Source organism: Watersipora subatra, chromosome 4 (genome assembly GCF_963576615.1).
Source record: "Watersipora subatra chromosome 4, tzWatSuba1.1, whole genome shotgun sequence".
NCBI classification, from domain to species: Eukaryota; Metazoa; Bryozoa; class Gymnolaemata; order Cheilostomatida; family Watersiporidae; genus Watersipora; species Watersipora subatra.
Window position 1 is genome coordinate 12,662,922 of NC_088711.1, and position 24,486 is coordinate 12,687,407.

General features: G+C 36.7%; 1 protein-coding gene across 3 annotated transcripts; it reads left to right on the forward strand.

Moving 5' to 3' along the window:
• The first annotated feature begins 2,158 nt into the window (after window positions 1-2,158).
• On the forward strand, window positions 2,159-23,078 carry LOC137393285 (uncharacterized). Of its 3 annotated transcripts, none has more exons than XM_068079768.1 (13): window positions 2,159-2,352; window positions 2,620-2,810; window positions 3,770-3,992; window positions 4,540-4,686; window positions 5,003-5,161; window positions 6,031-6,203; window positions 6,780-6,882; window positions 7,052-7,078; window positions 7,416-7,454; window positions 8,273-8,446; window positions 8,602-8,632; window positions 14,008-14,098; window positions 22,306-23,078. In XM_068079768.1, the coding sequence occupies exons 1-13, from the start codon at window positions 2,292-2,294 to the stop codon at window positions 22,528-22,530; spliced, it is 1,644 nt and encodes a 547-aa protein (XP_067935869.1). In that variant the 5' UTR covers window positions 2,159-2,291; the 3' UTR covers window positions 22,531-23,078. The 3 variants fall into 3 exon arrangements, with proteins under 3 accessions (XP_067935869.1, XP_067935870.1, XP_067935871.1); XM_068079769.1 differs by having other exon boundaries at window positions 5,009-5,161; XM_068079770.1 differs by lacking the exon at window positions 7,052-7,078 and having other exon boundaries at window positions 2,160-2,352.
• The last annotated feature ends 1,408 nt before the right edge of the window (window positions 23,079-24,486 follow it).

The following is a 24,486-nucleotide window of genomic DNA, read 5'->3' on the forward strand; positions in this document are numbered from 1 at the left end:
GTCTTGTTGATAGAAAAATAGCAAAGTTAAATATATTAAGAAATAAACTTTGTCTTTAATACAAAAAGTGTTGACTTCACTGTAATTACATTCCTATTAAATAACAAGTACAGAAATTGTTGCTCACTTAGTCAGCATTGTTCAAAGCACCGATTTGAAACATATTCTTGAACCTACGTCTTTATTTTAAAATTTTGATAAACTGTTTATTAAAGTGAGAATCAATTCCAATAAATACAGAAAAGTTGATTTTACTTTTTATACAAAAACTTACCTTACTGTTTACGAGTTTTATAGTCTTACCAACTAAAATATTGCTGTGAATTTCTTTCAAGTTCAGCTAAAAGAGTAAGTTAAAAAATATCAGAAGATGTACTAGTTCACAAAATAAAATATACAAATTACGAGACCATGTGTGATAATCAAGGAAATTGAAAGTGTTTGTAGGAAAAACTCTTATTGCACATAGGTTACTAACATTTAAGATATGCTTGTGGTGTGTGTCTTGTTTTGCCGTTCCTCTGTATAGATGGAATATACTTCATTAATGGATGGTTTTCTGTTTGAGATATTTTGGCAGCGTATTTTAGACAGCAAATGTCAGGATAAACTGAGAGTTCTTGTAAACTAAGAATAGAAAGTCTGTCATCGTATTCATATAACTCGTATCGTACAACTCTGCCAAGTTGTGATGAATACGATGACAGACTTTCTATTCTTAGTTTACAGGAACTCTCAGTTTATCTTGACATTTGCTGTCTAAAATACGCTGCCAAAATATCTCAAACAGAAAACCATCTATTAATGAAGTATATTCCATCTATACAGAGGAACGGCAAAACAAGACACACACCACAAGCATATCTTAAATGCTAGAAATCTATCTGCAATAAGAGTTTTTTCTACAAACACCTTTAATTTCCTTGATCTCATATTTCATATTACACATGGTTTCATTTACTCTTGTATGTATTGGTTGATGAGAATAAGTTGTGTAATACAGTAATTATCTATTAAAGCCATCTATTAGTATTAGTCTATATTAGTATAAGCTCTATAGCCTACCTTATTAGTATATAAAGTATAGAGCTGAGTTATTAGTGATGCAGCAAATAGCAGGAAGATAACAGAGTTGCTATGTTTATATCTGTTATGAACCTGTATTCTTATCATACGCATAACATAGTTTAACTGTATCATTGGTAGAATTACAAGTAACTTACGCATTAGAATATAACTGTATTATTGAGATGTGGGATGTTTATTGACATTCTACTGAGAAATAGAGAGGCGTCAGGTACACATGGCTGACTCTTGAGAAGTTTTAATATGTATTGAGGCTAATTTGTGTATTTTATTTGTTAACTGGTATTTCTTCTAATATTTTTTTCAATTTATTCTATTTGCTGAACTTGAACGAAAGTTCACAGCAATATTTTAGTCGGCAAAACTGTAGAACGCCTAAACAGCATGGTAAATTTTTGTATAAAGATAAAAATCAACTTTTCTGTATTTATTGGATTTGGTTGTCACTTTAATAAACAGTTTACATAAATTTCAAAATAAAGACGGAGGTTCATGACAATGTTTCAAATCGGTGCTTTGAACAATGCTGACTAAGTGAGCAACAACCTGTGTACTTGTTACTTGATAAGAATGTAATTTACAGTCAAGTCAACATTTTTGTATTAAGGACAACGTTTATTCTTTAATATATTTAACTTTGCTATTTTTCTATCAACAAGACATTTTTAGAACATTGAAAAAGAAATAGCAAAAAAATGAAACCTGATGTTTGAAACTATTTGTGACACAGCAGTGCGTCTTCTATCTGACAGCGATATTAAAAATGAGACTTTTAGTATAAATATCAGCTTTTACAAATTGCTGTTATTCTGTTATTTAGAATGTTTGTTAATATTTTGTATGGTTATGAAAAAATTGAGGTCAGATTGCGTTTATAGCAGACGTGTCTACAAACTACATGTACTTTGTTGTAATCAACTCAGAATTGTATATGAAGCTAATACAATCTCTGAAATGTATAGTAATTCGGAGTTGTCAGTCTTTTAAAATAAACTATGTCATGTGACCTTGCTATGCTTGGATGATCAGCCAATAGAATTTAACTACTTTTGGTGCAGGTGAAATGAAAGACTGTTCTATTCTTGTCAGATGCTAAAGTGATTACCAAAGGAGTGCTATTGAAAGGCTTGATTGGTTGGATTAACTACAGCCTAATAAGAGAAGGAATTGTAAGCTTTAGCTAGAGCAGCTGTAGGTCTAAAGACATGGAACTGAAGAAGGTGGTTTCTCTGCATTGGCTGGTTTTTACCTTTATAGTATGTCAAGGTAAGATGGTATTTCTCAGTTTGACTTCTCTCCAGCCCCGTGTATACACACAAATAGAGTTTTACCTTGTTACAGCTTCTTCTGGTCATAAAAGAGTGGTACCTGAACACATTGCTCTCTTGTGACAGTTTTCGAAACAAACAATATGTTTTAAATTTATGGATGTCATCTAGTATGAGCTGACAGTAATAATATATTGAAACAGTTAAACTAGATTTAGCTATACCTGAATGCAGAGTAAGAAACCAAAGTGTCATTATGTTTCAGCATCTACACAAGATGTTCCCTCAATTCTTCTGCTGGATAGCTCAGGCCTTTCTACCATTGTGTCACCAGCCAATAGGCTCTATGGAGATGGTTTTAAGTTTAAATGTGCTGCTCCAAATATTGAAGATGAACAATTTGCTTTTACAATGGAGCTTGAAAGTCTATCCGATGATGATTCTTGGACTACTGAGGTAATGGCCTGTTGAATACTTTCTATACTGTTCTATACAGTACTGATTTAGGCAGCATTAAGCTCCTACTTGTGATGTTGCCGCATGGACCTTTGGTGGTCTTTATTTAGGGAACAACACTCTTAAAAGCTGCTACTTCATTTTATTTTATTTGAGCCAAAGTTATTGCCTCTTCTGATCAGCAACTGGAAACTGACTGAGTTCAGAGCTAGGGAGAAGTTTTGCTATTGTAACTGACCAAACATAAAAGAAGCCATAACAGTCAGTCAAATTATGTTCATTGTTCAAAGAAAGCATGTGGCTTGTGTGTCTTGACTCCCATTCAAGATAAGAGTATACCGCTATGGTTTGATACCTTCATTACCTTCACATAGTGTCATGTATACATGTTGCAGGTAAAATAGCAGAGTAACCAATCAACGTGCTGTTTGTAATTTGTACCCATCTCATGTTATAACATTGTTAATATTCTTATAGATTAACTTATATATTTCATTTGGTCAATATAGCTTAAAACATCTAACAAAAATGTTCATGGTTTTGGTAGGGTCTCTCGCTATACCGCAGTTTGGAATCATTCTATTAGTTGTAATACATTGATTGTGTGTCAATACCCTGAGTACGCGATAGAAAAAGACATGTTCATCTCACCATATTGTATTTTTTCCTACTTCTGTTTTATAAATAGTTTAGGAGGTTTAAAATAGGATATAAAATTGATTGCTACCTTCTCTAAACTATGATAATAAAGGCAACCATTTAATAAGTTGTGGTAAGTTATCAGGTAAAATCAAAATCTGACCTACATTAGGTCATTTCATTTGACGCGAAAAGTCAAGTATGAAGAGTTTGCTGGCTGTACAGGTTTATTGTTTTATATCCTTGAGAGTTGAGTTCTCGACACCAAATGTTGAGTTGACCTAAACAGAAATAATTGCTAATGATTGATTTTGTTTTAGGGTAAATGCAGCTTCTTATCATCTGGTGATCAAAAACCAATAGGTATCCCATCTTCTTCCCTAAACATAACAACAGACGCCATAACATGTGACGAAAACTATAAGTTCTCTGAATTCACCTTTTCCTTACCTCTAACTAGACAAGAGGCTTACAGGTGCAATTACGGTTTTTGGACTGCAGCGGCTCCCAGTTATTCAGCAGTTTTCACCCTGAAAAGCCACAGTAAGTACTGCAGAGTTTAAGAATCATTGGGAGTAATGTAAGAGGTGAGTGTCACAGTAGACACGGTAGGGGTAAGGAGTCACAGTAGTTACTGTAGGGAGGTAGAGCTGTAGTAGGTACTGTAGAGTGTAAGGAATGACAGTATACTGTACGAGTAAGGAGCTACAGTTAGTAATGCAGGGGTAAAGAATCATTGTAGGTACTGTAGGGGGTAGAGTCATTGTAGGTACTGTAGGAGGTGGAGTCATTGTAGGTACTGTAGGAGGTGGAGTCATTGTAGGTACTGTATGAGATGAAAAAGTAGTGATAACTCAAAGTGGCAAGCAGTAATGTAACAGGATAGCAGAGTCAGTAGACACAAGTCGAAGACTATTTGTTATATTCTCATACCTTCCATAACTTCTCCTTTTCCTGATTGTCTGTTTCTGAATCCCTATTTTGCTAACCAGACTATAGTAGATACATTAACTGCTATTGGCTGATCTATAGTTTAAAACGGATAATTGTAGTTGTATACTTGAGTACACCTACTAATACTCTCTTTCAGGTAAGCCTGACACACCTTCGATACAGCTAAGTAACACTCCAGTGAATGAAGGAACATCAGTCACCATCTCCTGTTCCAGCAATGGAATGCCTGCTCCAAAACTCACCATAGAATTTAAAGGCCTTGCTAAGGCAGTCTCTGATGATGGTAAGATGGAATCCGTGTGACTGTCAAGTATGTGACATGACAAAGCATATTTTATTTCTTCGATAAATGAACATAATCAATATAATCAGATTCCGTCATATTTACACTAAAGACAATAGTATAAAAAGAAATGAGAATATTTATGAAATGTTAAAATTACATGTTTGTTGTTTTAAGGATATTTGAAAGCGCTAGCTTTGAATCACCAAACTAATACAAACCGTATTTTAATTTTAAATACTTCTGCATCTCAATACTTTGAAATGCTTCGTGAGAAACAATAATTAACTTGACAACGCCATAACTTGTTCTACAGTTGAAGTGACAGCATCATCTCCAGACCTGCTCCAGAATACTTTTGCATCCTGGACTATTGCCAGTGCTGATTCCTCCTATCATGGTTTCCCAGTCTTATGTAAGGTAACAGATCATCCTTATGGAGGAGTACAGTCAGAAGTTATCCTCAATGTTACATGTAAGTAACTCAATGATAGATCCAGTTATTTACTAGTTTGGAGGTGTGCCAGATACATTGCTACCCTCTCGCTAGCTTTCCCTGTGGAGTAAAATGAATAGTGGGTATGTGTCACACAAAGCCGATCATAGTCTCTATCGAAAAAAGGAAGCTGGTAGTGTTTTTCCTTTTTCCTTCCTGTTATACCCAGAATTACAGTTAGTAGAAAACATAACATTCTCTAATAGTTAAATTACTGATTAGCAAGTCCTTGTCTCTCTCAAGACCTGAGATATGTGTGTGCAAGGATTCTGTTTATATGCTCCATCTCAGTAGAATATCAATAAACATCCCACACCTCAATAGTACAGTTACATTCTAATATGTAAGGTACTTGTAATTAAGGGTATCAGAGTGGCTTAGTGGTAGCGTCTTTGACTATCAACCATAGGGTTGGTGGTTATCACCAACCATGAGATTGGAGGTTCGAGCCCGGCTAAATGCAGATCCAACAAAAAGCTCTCAGCAAGCTTTCAACCCTAAATTGCCGAGTCTTTTGTATCTAGACCATAACTTGGAGGCCTTTTGTACCACACTGACAGAGCATACATGGTACACTAGATAGAAATACATTGACTATACCGAGTAGAGATGGTACACTGAGTAGTAATGCAGTGGCTATATAAATTGCAGGTAGTCAACTATATAGGAATACATTGACTATACAGAATAGATATGGTACACTAGATAGAAATACAGTGAGTTTACAAAGTGTATATGGAACAATAGAAGGAAGACATAGACTGCAGATCCATCTCTGAGCATTTATACAGAGTAGAGATAGTATGCTAGATAGAAATACATCTACACAGCTATTTCTGTTGTTTTAGATGGTCCCAAACCAGATCATGACGGACCACAGGAAGAGACATATGATAAGCAGTCTGGTGTTGATTTAGTTTTGGATGGTACAATGAAAGGCTACCCAGAGCCAGAATACAAGTGGTACTTTGGTAATTCTAACACCACCCTGGCAACCACAGCCGTGTTGACTGTGTCACAGGTGAAGCGTTTGCACCAACTTCAGGTTCCAAAGACTAGTGGTTCTAATATTTTTTGACTTACGAATCTTATTATTTGTAAAGCTGTTATTTTTTATAATTGTTTCATTTTGCTGCAGAGCAATTTGATTTTTGTCTCAAAACCATTTGTCTAGCCATTCATGAGCTACAAGCCGCAAGCATATATATCAGCTATGAGAAATATAGATAAATACTTTCGCTGCTTGCACTGCCGGGGTGCTGGGCTGCCCAGTACCCCGGCAGCACATAACCTCGAGATTCCTATTTCGAGACTTCCCGCATCATTTTCTTTCATTTCTTTCCCTTCAGACACTGATACATTATATGTACATCTTTCTCAGCATGCAGTCAGTGAACATGTTGTAATACATCTTTCCCAATTTGCTCTCCTGTGATTTGATAGAAAGATGCAGAGATAAGGTTTATAAAAGGCTCTCTTGACTCATCTGTATTGAAATCTCCGCTCCTCTCATGTCACAGGGTGTTGTTGTCAGAGTTAATTCCTGTGTTTTAATCATTATGACTCAGACAATGTTAAAACTTGTCATTTATTACAGGAAGAGGCTAAGGAACTTTCCAGCTCAGTCCAGTATAGAGTCATAGGGAAGAACCCGTCTACAGGAGTAAATGCCCAGCTAGTTTATAATGTCATAATAACAGGTAAGAACTAACTCAAAGATAATAATCCTCCACACTTAGCGACTGCAGCATTACACATACATAAACATCTACTCATGTCTTGCTCTGCGACAAGTGAAGTAGGTTTCTCCGTTGCTGAACAATGTCAGCCATATGGGTAAGGATTCATGCTGTTTTATTTTTCCTATAGAAATCTCAGCGAAGACTGCAGCAAATGGTAATGCTTTCCTCTAGTCCTCTAGATGCTTTGCGTGCATTTGTTTGTTTGTTTGTTAATTGTATTCCAGAAGTTGTCATGTCTCTTCAGCAATGTACGTCTGTTGACTATTGAGTTGATTCTACCATATATGACCAAAGATTTGTACACTAACGTGTAAAGTTTGTGCATGCTGTTTCATTATGCTGTTTCGTTCCTATAACCTCTCCTGCTGTTGCCTGGCCGCTGTTCTACTATAGCCTGAGAACTAAGACAACACTGACAATATATTAGCTCTTTATGAACAAGCATCAATGGGCGGCTTGATTATATTAACATGGGTTTGAATATGTTTTAGATGGAGTTTTTACAACGACGGGTGGAGACAACAACCCATGTGAGTATTTCCCATACTCATCTCTATTATTATATACCTTTATACTATTCAACTCAACACAACTCAGCTGTGCAGGTTGTATTAGTTGAGAGAGTTTTTCAGGCTAGCCGACTGGCATAGATTACTCCGTGGTTACTGTATTGACTGGTATTGACTATACTATGGTTTCTGTATTGACTGGCATAGGCTTCTATGGTTATTGTATTGACTGGCATAGACTACTCTATGATTACTGCATTGACTGGTATAGACTACTCTATGGTTACTGTATTGACTGGTATTGACTATACTATGGTTTCTGTATTGACTGGCATAAACTACTCTATGGTTACTGCATTGACTGGCATAGACTACTCTATGATTACTGCATTGACTGGCCTAGACTACTGATTAACACAAACTGGTCTATGATTATTGTATTTTTATCAGAATTTTCCCCATCAGAATCATCTGTAGAATTATGTGCAACGGAATAACAGTGAGTTGTAATCGCCTTAACTATTGCACAAGGTCAATGACCTTGACCTCTAAAAAGCCACACCTGTACTTGGTTATTGTTGTTACTCCTTAGGATTAATTATAATGACCTTTAACATAAAATTATAAGTTAGCTGTTACAGCTTTATTATCATCTGTTCCATATTTAATTGCACTAAATAACGTGGATGCTAAACATGTTATGATTTGTGGCATTTCCTTGAAGATACCATAAAGTTGCATCTCAAATCACGTGCCTGGGTATAGGTGACACAGGTGTACCAGGTTTCCTCGAAACTTAAAAACTAATGATATAAGACGTGTTGAACTGTCTCTTTCAGCTGAATCTGGATCAACGGGTGAGAAAGAGGGTCTCAAGAGTTGGGTCATAGCGATCATTGTGGTTGTTGTGGTGATTGTTGTGGCAGTCATGGTTGGAGGAATTGTCCTTTGGAGGCACAGAAAAGGTTCATCGTCTGTTAAGAAATCTAAAGCTGCACAGGCAAAACAGTCAGGTCAGCATCAACAAAAGCTGTTCTTTTTTGTATTTTCATTGAAACTAATTTGTTTAGCCTCTGTACCAGTTACTTCCGTAAACCTGCCTCTTAAATGTTTAGTATACTCCCTTTTGAAAAGACACCAGCCCTAAATTCATTTAACTATTTTGTAGGTGAAGACAGAAATGACACAACAAATTATCAGTGAGTAGAAAAGTTTTGCCAATTCTCAATCTGTCACGATCTGTACTTCAGTCTACGAGGCTTGAAATAAGCCAGTTGTCAAAAACTATCGTTAATATGATTTGTATCACCCCTTGTAACCCACTGAGGCGTAGATACTAGATTGTCTGGGTATCCATGGTTACCAAATTATTCATTGGCCACGACATCCCACATTTATTAAAGCTGCTTCATCTTTGACTAGTGACTACCCACTGCCATAGTTGGTACTACACAGGTAGTAGGTACTAGTTATCCACTGTAATAGCTGGTATTACACAGGTAGTAAGGTACTAGCTACCCACTGCCATAGTTGGTACTACACAGGTAGTAGGTACTAGTTATTCACTGTAATAGCTGGTATTACACAGGTAGTAAGGTACTAGCTATCCACTGCCATAGTTGGTACTACACAGGTAGTAGGTACTAGTTATCCACTGTAATAGCTGGTATTACACAGGTAGTAAGGTACTAGCTATCCACTGTCATAGCTGGTACTACACAGGTAGTAGGTACTAGTTATCCACTGTAATAGCTAGTATTACACAGATAGTAAGGTACTAGCTATCCACTGTAATAGCTGGTATTACACAGATAGTAAGGTACTAGCTATCCACTGTCATAGCTGGTACTACACAGGCAGTGAAGTACTAGTTACCCCCTCTCATACTGGAAAAGTAGTAAAGTATTATCTACCTTTACTTGCATATTTGCTGGCTTCACGTTTTACTGCTGAAGCATCATGGCCAGCTCTCCTTTAATTTATTGTGAGCTGATTTCTCACTCTTGCCTTCTGTGACTTCCTGCTCTGATTAGGATAAACCACAAATACATGCCGAGTCTTGCCCTAATCAGTTTCTCACCCAGCACCTTATAACCAGCCAATTGAATTGAGCTCTTATAATTTTACTAGATTAACGGCTAATTTATCACACTGTGCCTTAGCCTTAGCTCTTTCTCGTGCAAAAGTATCCTTACTAGTTTGTTTACGCCAATATCAAGCGTGTTGTTAACAGCAGTATAACAAACTGGTTGTGTACTGACAACTGACCAGTCTACGGCTGGCCACAGTTACCTGTAAATAGAGTTAATCTAACTGTAAAGGTAAAGTATCAAGGAGTTAAGGTAAAGTTATCAAGGAGTACTTTGCTGCCTTCCTAAACTTTCGATTGTGGGCACCGACTCCAATGGTGGCCACAATAGTGACTGCTGCTGGTCTCTGAGTTTATAGCTTTCTAGAACATTCTATCCTGGCCTTGACACACTGACTTCATTTTTGAAGACGTTTTTATGAGTGTTTTAACCGCGACCAAGTTCTGTCAATTTTAAATTTTAAAACTTCTTGGCAGTCAGATCACCTCAAACATCAAAAACAATCGCAAATGATAGAGAAATACGACTAAGTTCTTATAAAATCTAATAAAATTTTGTCAAGTTCAACTTTGATGAGCTATTTTTTCGTCTGATGACAACTCCCGTTGCAGTGTAAAACTTCTACGTGAAAAACGAACAATGTTTTTAGTGAATGTTTGTATACAGCCATATCATTAGCTGTCTGCCAACATCTGTCACTGCTGTGCCATTTACTTAAACCGTTGGTGTTTAACATCAAGTTTAACGCCGAGTTGCTCTGCTCGTTGTCATGAGGTGGTACGGTAAACCTCAAGGATGAGCCGTCTCACTGTCCATTAGCTTTTGTCAACCCAGCACTAGTAGATACCCAATTGTTTGATCCAAGAGCTCAGCTCTCTTATTGTATCAAAGGCTCTATTATAACTTGCTTGACCTTAGAACAAAGACGCTTACAATTCTGAAAGAGTACTGAAAGATGGCTCCTTTGTATGAGTCGTTATACTTCACCGTCACATCGCGGCACTAGCTAGTAATGTTTACTTGACAAATGTCACCAACCACTCAAAACTCGCCAGAATTATCTTGTCCAAATTATTACCAGAAAGGAAAGGCTAGGTTAAAAGTACAGGCGCCGCTAGCAGCTAATTGGAGGAAGCTGCTGTCACGCACATCATGACAGGCAGCGAGATAAGCAACTGCTTTGACAAGGTTTAGGCATCGTATTCAACGGCTGACAATTGTTGAACATGCCAAGTTGAAGTGTAATCACCACCCTTAATGTAAGCTAGGCTCTTTCTATGGTTGCTCACCTTAGTCATCATTTTATAAGAGTCTATGCTGTCTGCTGCCTTAGTTTCATTTGGTAGCCAAATAGAATATCCACAAAACTAGTACATTATATACCAATTCATTTGTCTAGTAATGTTCAAAGTACATGTATGTGCGGATAGATAGTACAAAACTAGAGTTGAATCCAAATCTAGCTTAAAGCCTGAAGTCAATACAGTAGTGAAGAACATATTTCGTGTTGTACGTCTTCTGTACTATGATGTCAGCTATGCAGCACGCAGCTTAAGGATTGGTTGAAGAAAAACGTTTCCTTAGAAATAAAAAGACAACTTACCACACTTGTATATCTGTATATTCGTATAAACATAGGAGTGTCTAGTGCTTTAACCGACTCCTCTAAATTACTGTATGTGTGATGCCGCAGACGTAACTATTCATAAACATGGTAAATAGTGATGCTACCTTTGAATTTAGTGGCAACAGCGGCATGTCTCTAGCAGCAAAATATTGCAGTATGACGATCAGCATTGTTTTCACATTGTTCTGAATTGCTGGCGATCACCTTGGTCAAGCTGCTACATAACATCAAAACTGCTTAACCAATAGCTGTTTTCAACAAAAGACCGAAGTTGATAAGCTGGTTCCCATATCATCGGCTGCAATCTTGTGTTGACCTTACCTGTTCAGTGGTTTTGGGAAGGCTTTGTTTGTGGCTCACTTGCAAAAGTTGAATAGCATGCAGTTGCAGTTATTGCCAGCAGCTACCACCGTTGGCTACCACCGACCCGCTACCACCCAAAGTTATCAACTGCAGCTAACGCCGGCATCTACTATCGGTAACTACTACCAACTTCCACCACCCGAGCTACCACAGGCATATACCATAGGCATATACCATCGGCAGCTACTATAGGCAACCAGCAACAGATCTCAAAGTAGTTGTTTCCGTTCCATCGCGATAATTTCCATTTCATGGCGATAATTCTGCGATTCGATCACTGGTGCAGCCAGCCTTACAAAAGACTTATGCTATGCATGTTTCAACAGATCATAGATTGCACCTAATGACTTCCATCTCTAACAAGGAATATCACTGACTTTGACCTTAGTTAATAACATAATTGAATTAGAAGCATAAGCATGTATATATATGCTTCTTTATAATAATTTACAATACTACATTAAAATTGTTCATCAATATTCTGTGATATTAACAATAGGGTCTTTTGCGAATACAGTAATACTTCAGCTTACGAGTGCTCCAACGCACGAGAAACTTGAGATACGAGCCAGCTTTTAAGCTAGTTTTAGCACTAACATACGAGCCATGCTTGAGATACGAGCACGTGAGTCAGTTGCCAAGTATGCCGGAGGTGTTTTATGAGAACTTCATCACTCTATATTTTTCAACTGCTCAGGTTATACTTTTGTACCATGTTATTGTGCACGATTTTCAGTGCAGAGTTATGTGAATTAGAAGTACTGTGCGTTGACCAAAAGTTTGCCAGTAAAATGAAAGATAATGCAAAGAAAAAGCGAATGATAACTGTTGATATTAAACGGAAATCTATTGAAAAATATGTGAAATGTGTATGTGTGATTGAGCTAGCTCACCAATATGACAGAAATACATCCACAATTATCAAACAGAAGGATTATATTCAGGGCATTGATTTCGCAAAAGTACTAACCAGAATTTCTAAACGGCGCAGCGATCTTCACGATCTCTGATAGAGAGACTGCTCAGGCATTGAATGAAAGATAAACAATTGGTTGGTGACAGCGTAACTGAAACGATGTTATGTCAAAAGGCCGGTGATATCTATCAAAACTATAAAAATAGACATTCGGACAAGTTGGCTAGTGGTCATGCATTAACCCTTTGTGACGACACCTGTGTTCGCCCTAATCGCAACATGTTGAAAGGGCGACAAAGGCAAACGTCCTTAGGTAGGTTTATCTTAAAACGGCCGGCTAGTCGTGAAAACGAAACCAAGGAAAAATTAGCTAACCAGCGAGAAACTTCAAACTACGAACGCCGAAGAAATTTTAATTGCGTCAAGTTGAAAATTAAAGTTTGCTTTTAGGTTTGCTTCTAAGTTTGTCTTTTAAGACATTGATAAAATCCAAATTTATCAAAGTCAACTGTTGTAATGAAAAATAACTTATATCTCCCCCCCTGGCAAATGCTAGCGTTAGCTGCTATTGTATGTATTTCATTTTACATTTTAATTAATCACATTTCCTTGCATTATTTTTTATTTGTTGCTTTTTGAAAGCATGTGGTAAGTTAGGACAATAACCAACATGTTTTTTTTTGTTACAATATCTTGTTTTGAGTGTTTTATTTGCATTTTTCAGAGTATGGAAACCAATCAATATATATTTAATTGTTCTATATATGAATAAATTGCACCAACATGCGGGTAAACTAACATACGAGCTCAGTCTCGGAACGCATTAAGCTCGTAAGTCGAAGTATGACTGTACGTAGAGAGGCATTCTTCGTTGCTGTTGAAATTTATTCACGTTATCCTTTGTCTGCCAACTTACACCATATAAATGTCAGGTTTAACAAATGGTTTAATGATAACTTTCAACATAACAATACCTTGTCTGATGATCTATATTAGGGTTTTTTATTACCAGGCAAAACACCTTTTCTACACATTAATGGTGTCCATACATTTTTCATGAAATGTTGATCATGATGAAAAAAAAGTTTGTTTGATTTCAATCTTTGAAAAAAGCAAAGCTTTACTGAACAGTTCATCCAGCAATAGCTTAGTGAAACAGCCCCATATGATGCTGCAATGCCATCAAGGAGACAGCCGTGCCACTCTCATTCTGCCGTGATTCAGTGTCGCTGTTTGGAAGCGAACACTCGTGTGATGCTCCAACATTGTTTCATGGAAACGATCTTAGCGACGAATGGCGGCGCGCTTGTGTGTGCGCATAGGTCTTGCTTTTAACCTTGACATAAGGCGTAGCACAACCATCACTCTACTATAGTCCCCTACGAAAACATGATCTGCTTGTCGGCCCCAGCATAGCGCTTCGGCACTGGCACACCTTGGTGTCTCTGCACTATCGCTGTATGGAAACTCAGAAATTATAACAGCGAGTCTTTACATTAAAAGTGTTGTTTCCTAACTGATCAGCTTCCACATTCAGTCAGAGAGTTGATTTGTCATGAAGTTACATAAATTCTTTAGATCCAGCAAGTCGAGTCTCACTCACCAGGACCTATCAAGGCGAGCGGCAAGTTACCATGAGAACCCGACTCTTCCCATGGAATACCGATATGTAAGTAGTAAATCATTATTTAGAACAAAGTATTATCTGTCAGAGGCTATGGCTTATGTCGGAGGCTTGTTTTATCGCTTGTTCTCTGACTGCTGGATTATAACTGCTTGCATTACTTCTGAGTGGCGAGATGATGAGCTTCTCTTTAATCATAGCCAACACTGGCTAGAACCCCTCTAAGCCTTCAAGGGACCAGGTTGCAACAAGAATCTTTCTATTAATAGAACTACTAGTTTGTGACCAGGTCGGCACACCTATCCATAGAAATGTAAGCTTGACTTAATCATCAACTCTATGACGAGCAATAAGATTGTCTCGCTGACGTAACCAGCCCTTCGCACTCACTATAATTCATTTAAATATGAGAATCAATATTGTGACTCAGGTGTTGATTACGGATTCGTTTCTAGCCACCTAGCTCCGACAAGCACCTGCAGTTCAAGATCACATGATAATCCTCTGGGATTTGTGTCAGAGTTGGCTATTGTCTCAGCAAGTACTTGTAACTAGTAGACAGTGTTGCTGTAAGGAACACTCAGTGACAAGACTACTAGCAGATTTCTGGCCAACTCGCCTATCAAGAAAATCTTATGTTTCAAGACACCCTAAAGGCTGGTTCACACTACATCACCGTATTATCGTCAGTGTTACACAATACTTCGGTGATTGTCTGTAATAACTATGTTCACGCTATCATAAACCCATCCACGCTTACATCACTAAATAGTCCGGGTATAGTGTTCTCACTATACAATGCAGTCCCGAAAATGATAAAATACCAGTCCCGCAGCAACTGTCAAGAAAGAAAAGATCGAGCATTCCATGACGGCAAATTACCTTCGCCGAAGTGATGCACATTGCACAGACTGTTGTGGATGCTCGGCGAACTTTGGCGGAACTCGGGTGAAAAGTTTGGCCTCTGCTAACTTTCCCGACGTATCCGCGTGGCCTCGACCATACGATCGGTTATGGTGCACATAATGAGGACAACGGCGTTAGTGTGAACCTGCCTTTAGACAAAACCATGTAAACAACATAGAGCCATTCTTGATGCAAAGGTCATGTCGGCTCAATCTACATTGGCTTGTCCTCTATGGCATTAGAAGAGCGTTGTTTATTTTTATCATTTCTATAGTGGGTGATCGTGGCCATTAAAAAACCTCGTAATCTCACCTGAGAATTATTACATCTTGCCCGAGATGTTCATAATCTCGGGTCGAGAACACGCGAATTTACAGTCGACCTCAACCCGATATCGCATAGACGTATTTCTTTCTTAAAATTCGCGTGTTCTCGACCCGAGATTATGAACATCTCGAGCAAGATGTAATAATTCTCAGGTCAAAATTACGAGGTTTCAAAATGGCCGTGATTAGCTACCATACATTTCTGTTAACAACTGGAAATTTGGTCTTTACTCTCGATAGAATCCAGAAAAACCACCTTTTTCTGGTATCGACTACCCTCTCTTATAACCTATAAATGCTTTTCCTTCTCACATGGCATTGGGTTGGTCTGTGTATAAGAGAGTCTCAAACCTAATAAGTAGCCAGTGCATTTCACTTCTCTGTATTCCTCCCCACGGGTAGCTGGAGTGGATTTGTCTGATGGTTTTTAAGCAGCCTGCCCATAGTTATAGATTAAAAGTAAACAAGCCAAAAAGAAACAGCTTCTTGTCAAGTCAATTGAATAGCCTTTCTTTATCGATTTATCTGTCTTCAGTGCCAATTGTTTGTCAAGTGAATCAACACAGCAGAGAGAAATGCTGTTCGTAGTTAACCATTGTTACTTTATGTACCAGATTAGTCATTAGTTTAGCTGTGAGAAAGAAACCTATATAACTTTAGAGTCAAACAAAAGACCTGTTGACATATGTCAACAAATCGTTTCACTTGTCAGTTTTGTAATCATTATCATTAAAAGCTAATTAGCATAGTGATTTGCTGATAACATATATACATTCTCTCCTCATACATTGTAAAGGGCACCAGTCAGGCTTGCCAGGCTATTGAGCATAGGCTGTGCAGCCTGGGTGAGGACTAGCTTTTTACCACCTTTTTCATAGATCTCTGGCTAGATCACTAATGGGTAAAACCCTATAAGGCATGATCCATTAATAAATTGTAAGTTAGTGTAAAGGTCATAGAGCTATCCTGAATATAGATGCTATGCTTTCGCGTCTTGTTACTCCTTGTCTAGTTTTCTCTTGTAATCGTTAGAATTATTAATTTACTGTTTTTCAGCAGCAATTCAGTTAGTCTATTATAAAGAAAATGGCACCTATTTGTCAACCAATCAAAACAATCAAAACAAAGAAAACAAAACCATCTTGTAAACAGAGAATCAGGAGCATGTACCACTTCTTTCTAAGAAGTGACCCACTAGCAGTATATTTGCTGAGGGATGAGCCAGTAGGCAGCTCGCTACAGGAGAGCCCTTGAATCTTCGTTGTTAGAAATCTTCATTTGTTAGAAAGCATTGTTTAAGCTGACTAATAAGTATTGGTTGAACACAAACTGAGGATTGGAAAGAACATTTAGTTAAAGATTAACTAATCAAGTAGGATAGCATTTGCCTGAATTTGGTGTCTGATAATGAAGTCATCGCCAGCGGCTTATAAATCTACCGGTTTGAAACTTGCCAGAGAAGAACCTAATTTCTAAAGCCTACAGTCGACTTCACATTCGGAGTGAATACTGTCTGCTAAGTGTTTTCATGTGATTGTGTCAGTGAGATAATATTGATTAAGATGAGGCAGCCATGAGAAAAGCCTTTTGTGACATTTTGCTGTCCCAAAGTAGGGCACAACAACCTCTAGATTATATTCCACCCGTGCTAGAGTTAATCAGGCTAATTGTGATATAGTCCCTGTCACAAATGAAAGTATCTGGCTTTGTCTAACTTTTGCTGTGGGCTAAGAAATTGTAATAACATAATTATTTCTTTTGTCTTCAACTAGTGACTGAATTTGTCTACTAGCTTGTTGAACAACAAAAGGGGTTGGCTACATACCAATTGATCACTCCGTTTGCGTTGCCAATGTGTTGTGTCCAACCGAATATAATGGTCATCATTGGTAAACAAGAAATTAATGCATCTGTAATTAACCAGAGTGGGCAAAATCTCGATTTCATTACATTGTTTCTTGTGTACGTTGATATTAATTGAGATCCACCTTTCAGGGATGACAGGGCTTCACACTATTGATTATTAATATATCAACAAAAATATTTTCCCCTGGAACAGATACTTGAAGGCAACTAGTAAAAATCGGAACTATTTATAAAACCTTTCAGATAATTTTTTAGCTAGCTCAATCCATGGAAGTCCAAAGTTTTTTTTTCTAATTTGATTTATTTCATGGACATTTATCTTTGTGTGTAGCCAATTTTTATAGTTAACTTGTAGCCTCTTTTCCTTAAGATCAACAGAATAGCAGTGCCATCACAACTTGCCTCTGAGACCAAATGGATAACAAATACATCGATGATACTTTAATAATGATAATGAAAATCTCTCAGAGGCATTCATATGACTGAGGCCAAGTTTCATCAGTCGATCTAATTGTCAAGTCTATGCATTGCGCAAGGCCCAGATATGACACACAATACAAAATGCAAGTTACACAAACTGGTGCTACTAAATAGCCCCTGCATTGGTAGATGGATTGTCCGATGAGAATTGCCCATGACATGTTATGAAGGCCATGACATCCTTTCAAAATTTTTCATCACTGTTTTTGAAGTACTTTCAGTAAATTTAGTATTTAATATGAATCACCAACTAGTTGTGATGGCAATGAAATCTTATAGTTAATTGCATCGCTATATTTTTGCTCAATAAGAAAAGAGCTAGACATTGAGGATGAAAATCAGCCAAAATACTCTTCTACTTTGGGACCATGAAATGAGTCCAGCTAGAGAAAAACTTCCAGTTTCAACAGATTTAAACACCTAAAGAATTATCCTAAACATTTTATGAATAGCTCCGATCTACACCGGCAGCCTTCAGATATCTGTTACTAGTGAGAGTTTCTCTGTACGTATATAAATAGTTGTTCGCGTGAAGCCGTGCGGCCATTGTTCTAAAGCACATCTCAAATGAAACCAGCTTGTGTTGTAAATGGGTAAAATGGAATCAAGATTGTTCTTTACAAATCCACTTTTTCAACCAATCACTGATGGGTCAGTTTCTGCTTCATAATGTAGACCAACATATTCATCTAGACACGGCGCATTGACATTGCTTTGCCGGTTATTTTAGAAGTGTTTCCTATCAAAGGTTTTACTACGACTAGAAGTGATAATCTTTGAATTCGACTGCTATGAGTGATATCCTGTTGGTAGTTAAGACAGTATGCTATATGTAATTGCTATAGTAGCCCCGCATAGCTTTTTGCTATAATAAAGTTCAATTAAAATGATTATATTTTAAACCTTAACTTGCAAATATGATTTGCAACTACACTTTTACATACGTAACTTTAAAAATTAATCAACAAGAGCGTTGTAATTCAATAACAAACAACCAGATTATGTATTTAACAACCACGTAATATGCACTCCAATTTTAGTTAGTCTGTAAGCCTACTTTAGTTAAAGGGTTAATGTGTGACAGTTAGCTAGGATCTATGAACATTAGCTACATACCATCTTCATCTGTATATGCATCTTGTGAAACAACTACTCATACAGAGTGTATCTTAAAATCCTGGAAGGAGGTAACAAGAGGAGACGTGTGAGAGCGTAAGTGTTTGTAGGGCAGACAACTTTGTTTCAAGGTGTTCGTTCGGTATGCATGCAGACAAGTTGAAGGGTAGATGAATCTGACCTGACCATTCATTTGGTCAATTAAAAATTATATGCTCGAAAAAACACATTATTTTTCTTACATCTAAAGCTTTTTTAAAACATTGGGTAAGATTATCTAACACATGGCATAAAAACAAACTTAAACTTTTTAAATACAGCTCATTTTTTAAATTGGTATACTCTATACTCTTACATGAAGTATTACCATGGCAGGGATAAGAATACAATACGTCATCAGTATAATATGGCAGGCCAAGGGAGGTAAATTCATATATCGTTTTCAAAATGTCATTACAGTATGATGTTAGTAAAACCTTTGCATCGTATCGCATTAAATTCAAAATATTCTGTTTAACCTCAAAGTATTTGTTTTGAAAGTCTATACTGTTCAGCTGTAGAGCTCAGAGAAGTGTGCATATGCTCTCAGCCAGTCACTTAGCAAATGTGATCTTCTTTAGTAATGGTTTCATTCGGTTTAGTTGAGCTGTTAGCGGGCGTGAGGAATTTATAATGGTTGGTAACTCCCTTAACGACAGCTAAACTGATATGCCACCTACTTCTGACAGATTCTCTGCCATTGATTCATGAGTGCATGCATGTTCTTAGCTGTGTTCCTAGCTGAGCGTCTCCATTTAACCTAGTTGTAAATAGCGGTGTTCTGGCAGTGCTGAGCCAACGAGACTCGGTATGCATTGGTGGTCTGCCAAAATCAGCATTGGTGCTGCTAGAGTTCAATTGACTTTGTTTGTTTTATTTTAGTTATCAGGCATTGTGCTCCTACATTATGGCTATCATAGTGTTGAGAGGAAATTCCACACGCTCCTCCTCGCCAGTTGTTGCTTTTAATGAGTTTGTCATTATAGGCGCTTTTAGATTTTATCCAGTATCCCAAAATAATCTCAAACAAAAATAGTTAATGGCATTGTTTGAATACTGCATTGTTGACAAAAATAAATAATTTATTTATTTAAAAATATTTTGATAGCCTGATAGAAAAAGTATGCGAGCGACCTCATGGTGAGTCATTTCGTGAATAACATCAGCTGGCAGGAAAGCTCAGATCAGTGTGGATTTATTACCACTGCAATTATTTTTACCACCACAATCAGATTTTCTGTCTAGTTGTGCCAAGGATGTGTTTATATTGTCAATTTCATCATGTGCAGTTTTAGTTTACTTGCAAATGCTCATAGACTCTGCCTCTGCGGCATATGGTATTACCACCACGAACAATCTCTTTGAAATACTAGATCTTTCAAGAAAAAATTTCAATATAGGCCTATCCTTGAATAGTCACCAATTTATAAATATCGAATACATCGGCATTAAATCGTTGACATCGACATCATGTTAGACTTAGAACATCCATTAACTCCAAACTAATATCTACACGATGAGTGTTAGGATAACAGGCTCACCTACGCGATATGAATGTTGTACCACAAGTAGCGGTCAATGCATTTTTATGACAAGACATGGGGTACACATATGAAATCTGAAAGCCTCTTATATCTTCAGTACAGTACAGTTTTTTGGGGCTGGTCAGATTTGGGCCTCTCTTTACTGTAGTTTCCTTTTACTCGAGATGCTTCAGGAAGGTTAAATCCAGTCGCTTCTCGAACATCGTGTAACAGCCTCACAGCCTCGCTTCCTTTTCCAGTGCACTTCTGCTTTGTCATTTCCTAATCTTTCCGTTGGTGGAGTCAATTTATTCATGAGCCACGATGGAGTGGCTTAACTGGAGCAGCGTGAATAATTATATAAACTAGCCTGAGTGTTCACTCCTCTATACATGTACGTCACGGGGCGCCATAAAAATATTTGCTCTTCATCCAACCAGCAACCTGCTTATCAGCATTGAGAATGTGGCTTCATTATGTCGGAGCCGTACAAATATGTAACATTGATTTGGAGTATCAGATGTTATTTGAATGCTATCAAATGTTTCACAAACAGTGGACTAGCTATGACTGACTCAGAAAGTTTTCTTCTCATGTTCACAGCCGTATTATTTATACGAATATGTATTATACCTGACAGTTTAACCCGCCTGCACTGCAATAGCTACATAGCATTATAGTTGCCTTATGGAGAGAGTGCACTCATGAAACGACATCTCTTTGACTTGGTTTTTACATACCATAGCATGACCAACTATTCTTACATCACCATATATTTTGTCAATCATAAAGGGTGTGCAATGGAATCCGAGCTCCATGGCATCTCTCTAGAAAATCCAAACACACCCTGTAAACCTATTGATACGACAATAAATAATTTGCTAATCTCACAAACAGTCTGTAAGATACCTACTGACCTACTTTGTATCTCAAGGCATGACATAGCAGAGTACTGTATTGTAACTAACACTTCGTAGCGCTACTTTGTACTTTGAGTCACTGCCAGCTACTGATTTAAAAAATAGCATCTCTTTTTCTTTTCGATGTTTGAAGAAAATAGATGTGCTCACAGACATAGACATAGACAAATCACAGACATAGACTGTTTGTAATATAACTAGTATGTTCTGATTTGCAGAACCAAAATTATGTCGTTATTTTCTTTGGCAAAGAAATTTTTGATATAAAGATGAACCTACACAAAATGTTCGTAGATTATCGGAAAGTATCAGTATTTTTTATCATATGCGATTGTTTTTATGTTTGAGGTGATCTGACTGCCAGAATGTTTCAAGATTAAAATTGACAAAACTTGATCGACGTTAAAATGTTCAGGAAACAATACGTGTGAAATGATGTCACTAGTTGTTATCGTTGCTATAGTTGGTATCGGTAGTTGCAGCGTTATGCGTCTCTATTCTGACAACCTCTTCGCAACTATAGACGTCATAATCAAACTTGAGCTTTATTTGAGCATTTTAACTACGATCAAGTTTTGTCAATTTTAATCTTGAAACATTCTGGCAGTCAGATCAACTCAAACATCAAAAACAATTGCAAATATATAGAAAAATACCAATAATTTCTGAGAGTTTGTGCAAGTTTATCTTTAAAACCTAAACAAGAGTTAGATACGATTTGATGCCTCATCTAGCAAGAGCACTTTTTGGCTGTCTGACAGACTTTAGCAAAACACATAGTAAGTTGATAGTAAAGACTGAACTGATCAAACATAAATAAAGCTAGTATTTAGGTTTGCAGATGACTAGCGAATGCCTGCTGTGACACTCTGATCACGCTGGAACAAAGAACTGTTGTGATTCATTTATTATTGTTTTATAAATAGTGTCATGGGCGTTTTAGTCCTTTCAGGAATGTGCCTGATTATAACCAACCAACCAGTAGCCTCATGATTGAGGATGGAGTCGGCTGGTCAGTGGTATGCAACCTTATTAATTTTTCCTTTTGACTTTATTGGCATATTTTGGGTTTTTAGTCTCAGGGAAATGTTGAACAGTACGCAGAAGTCATAGATGATATGCCTCGAAGTAGGAAACCAATAGCTGTTGAAGAAATAGACATGTTTGATGCCGGAGAAGGACCTCCCACGTTTGATGAGGCTCCACCAGCTTACCTTGACATGCATCAGTACAGAGGAGATCCCAACTACTCTACATATTCACCTAATAACTACGGAGATTCATATGGAGCGGCGTGTTAAGGCCGATAGTTCACTTCTTGACACCAACACCTGCAGCACCTGTCACCTTCTTCAGATCAGATTGTCCCAAGTGCCTAAGGTCTTGCTCAAGTTGATTTATGTAATTGTCCACTCACTATGTTGTGTAAGTAACTCTCAATAGAACGAGGTTCTTTCCTTGCATCTCCTAGTTTCTCATGTTTTGTTCTATACATAAAAAGATTGTTTGTAGTTCAAAAGTAATTTTTAACTTGAGCAAAAATGCAAAATTTACCATGACAGATAAAGAATAGCAAATGTCGACCAACACCGCATGTCTTAGACAGCATCGTTTTAACAAAAGCAACTTTAGCATTTTCTTTGTATTCGCCTCTTTGTACACTTGACTCATTCCATTTTTTACAGTTTTAGTAGTTAATTCATTTTTAAATATTTTAGCGCGATACTGGTAATAAACTTAACCATTCTGTGATGGTTCCATTTAACCATTCTGTATGCATACTGTTGATGATTTGTGCAATTCATTATTGAGTGTATTATAAATAAATCAATATGCATAATAAAATACATCTACTAAAAATTATGTTATTCTGTACTGGTTTACTGACAGCTTCAAAAATTAATACACAATCAGTAGGATATGAAATTCCAAAATGAGGTTTCAATAACCTTCATGTAATTTTGACCAAATTCTAGCTTTTATGAACACTTTTAAATTGCTGATATTAGAATACTATATTAAAATTGCAGTTTTTGAACTAAATTATGTAGAATTTGTTTATTCAAATTCTACTCGCATAAAAACAAGCATTAGTTAAGGTGCTTTAAAAACTTGGAAAAGTTAACACTTGAGAATAGCGTAGTTTTAAGGACGATTTTTTAAATTGTCAGTTTATTAAGAAGAAAATGTTAATATTAGTGCAATCCACAAAACAACACAGCAAGCCAATTGGTGTAATTCTATAACCAAAAGTCAAAACTAATGTGGATCGTAAAAACACGATAGAATTTTTTTGCTATTTGTGTAATCTGTTCAGCATGTGCAAAAGATAAATATCACAGGGCGGTAAACTAATTACCTGCGAACAGGCAGCTTATAACGATCAAGGTAAGTATTACTAGCGATCATCTTGTCTGCACAAGTGTCACTCATCTATTTATACATATTTCCCTGAACCCGGCTCTTATTATAGTAATCATTATGATCTTACTTTATTGATGTTTTACTATAGATGTTTTACTATAGATGTTTTACTATAGATGCCTTACTATAGATGTTTTACTATAGATGTTTTACTATAGATGTTTTACTATAAATGCCTTACTGTAGATGTTTTACTATAGATGTTTTACTATAGATGTTTTACTATAAATGCCTTACTGTAGATGTTTTACTATAGATGTTTTACTATAGATGTTTTACTATAAATGCCTTACTGTAGATGTTTTACTATAGATGCCTTACTATAGATGCCTTACTATAGATGTTTTACTATAGATGTTTTACTATAGATGCCTTACTATAGATGTTTTACTATAGATGTTTTACTATAGATGTTTTACTATAGATGCCTTACTATAGATGTTTTACTATAGATGTTTTACTATAGATGTTTTACTATAAATGCCTTACTGTAGATGTTTTACTATAGATGTTTTACTATAGATGTTTTACTATAAATGCCTTACTGTAGATGTTTTACTATAGATGTTTTACTATAGATGTTTTACTATAAATGCCTTACTGTAGATGTTTTACTATAGATGCCTTACTATAGATGCCTTACTATAGATGTTTTACTATAGATGTTTTACTATAGATGCCTTACTATAGATGTTTTACTATAGATGTTTTACTATAGATGTTTTACTATAAATGCCTTACTGTAGATGTTTTACTATAGATGCCTTACTATAGATGCCTTACTATAGATGTTTTACTATAGATGTTTTACTATAGATGCCTTACTATAGATG

Bases quoted from the DNA above. Each gene is read 5' to 3' on its own strand.
- LOC137393285 (XM_068079768.1), top strand. From the start codon at position 2,292: ATGGAACTGAAGAAGGTGGTTTCTCTGCATTGGCTGGTTTTTACCTTT. The intron at 2,353-2,619 runs GTAAGATGGTAT...ATTATGTTTCAG, and splicing joins TACCTTTATAGTATGTCAAG to CATCTACACAAGATGTTCCC. The intron at 7,455-8,272 runs GTGAGTATTTCC...TGTCTCTTTCAG, and splicing joins GGGTGGAGACAACAACCCAT to CTGAATCTGGATCAACGGGT.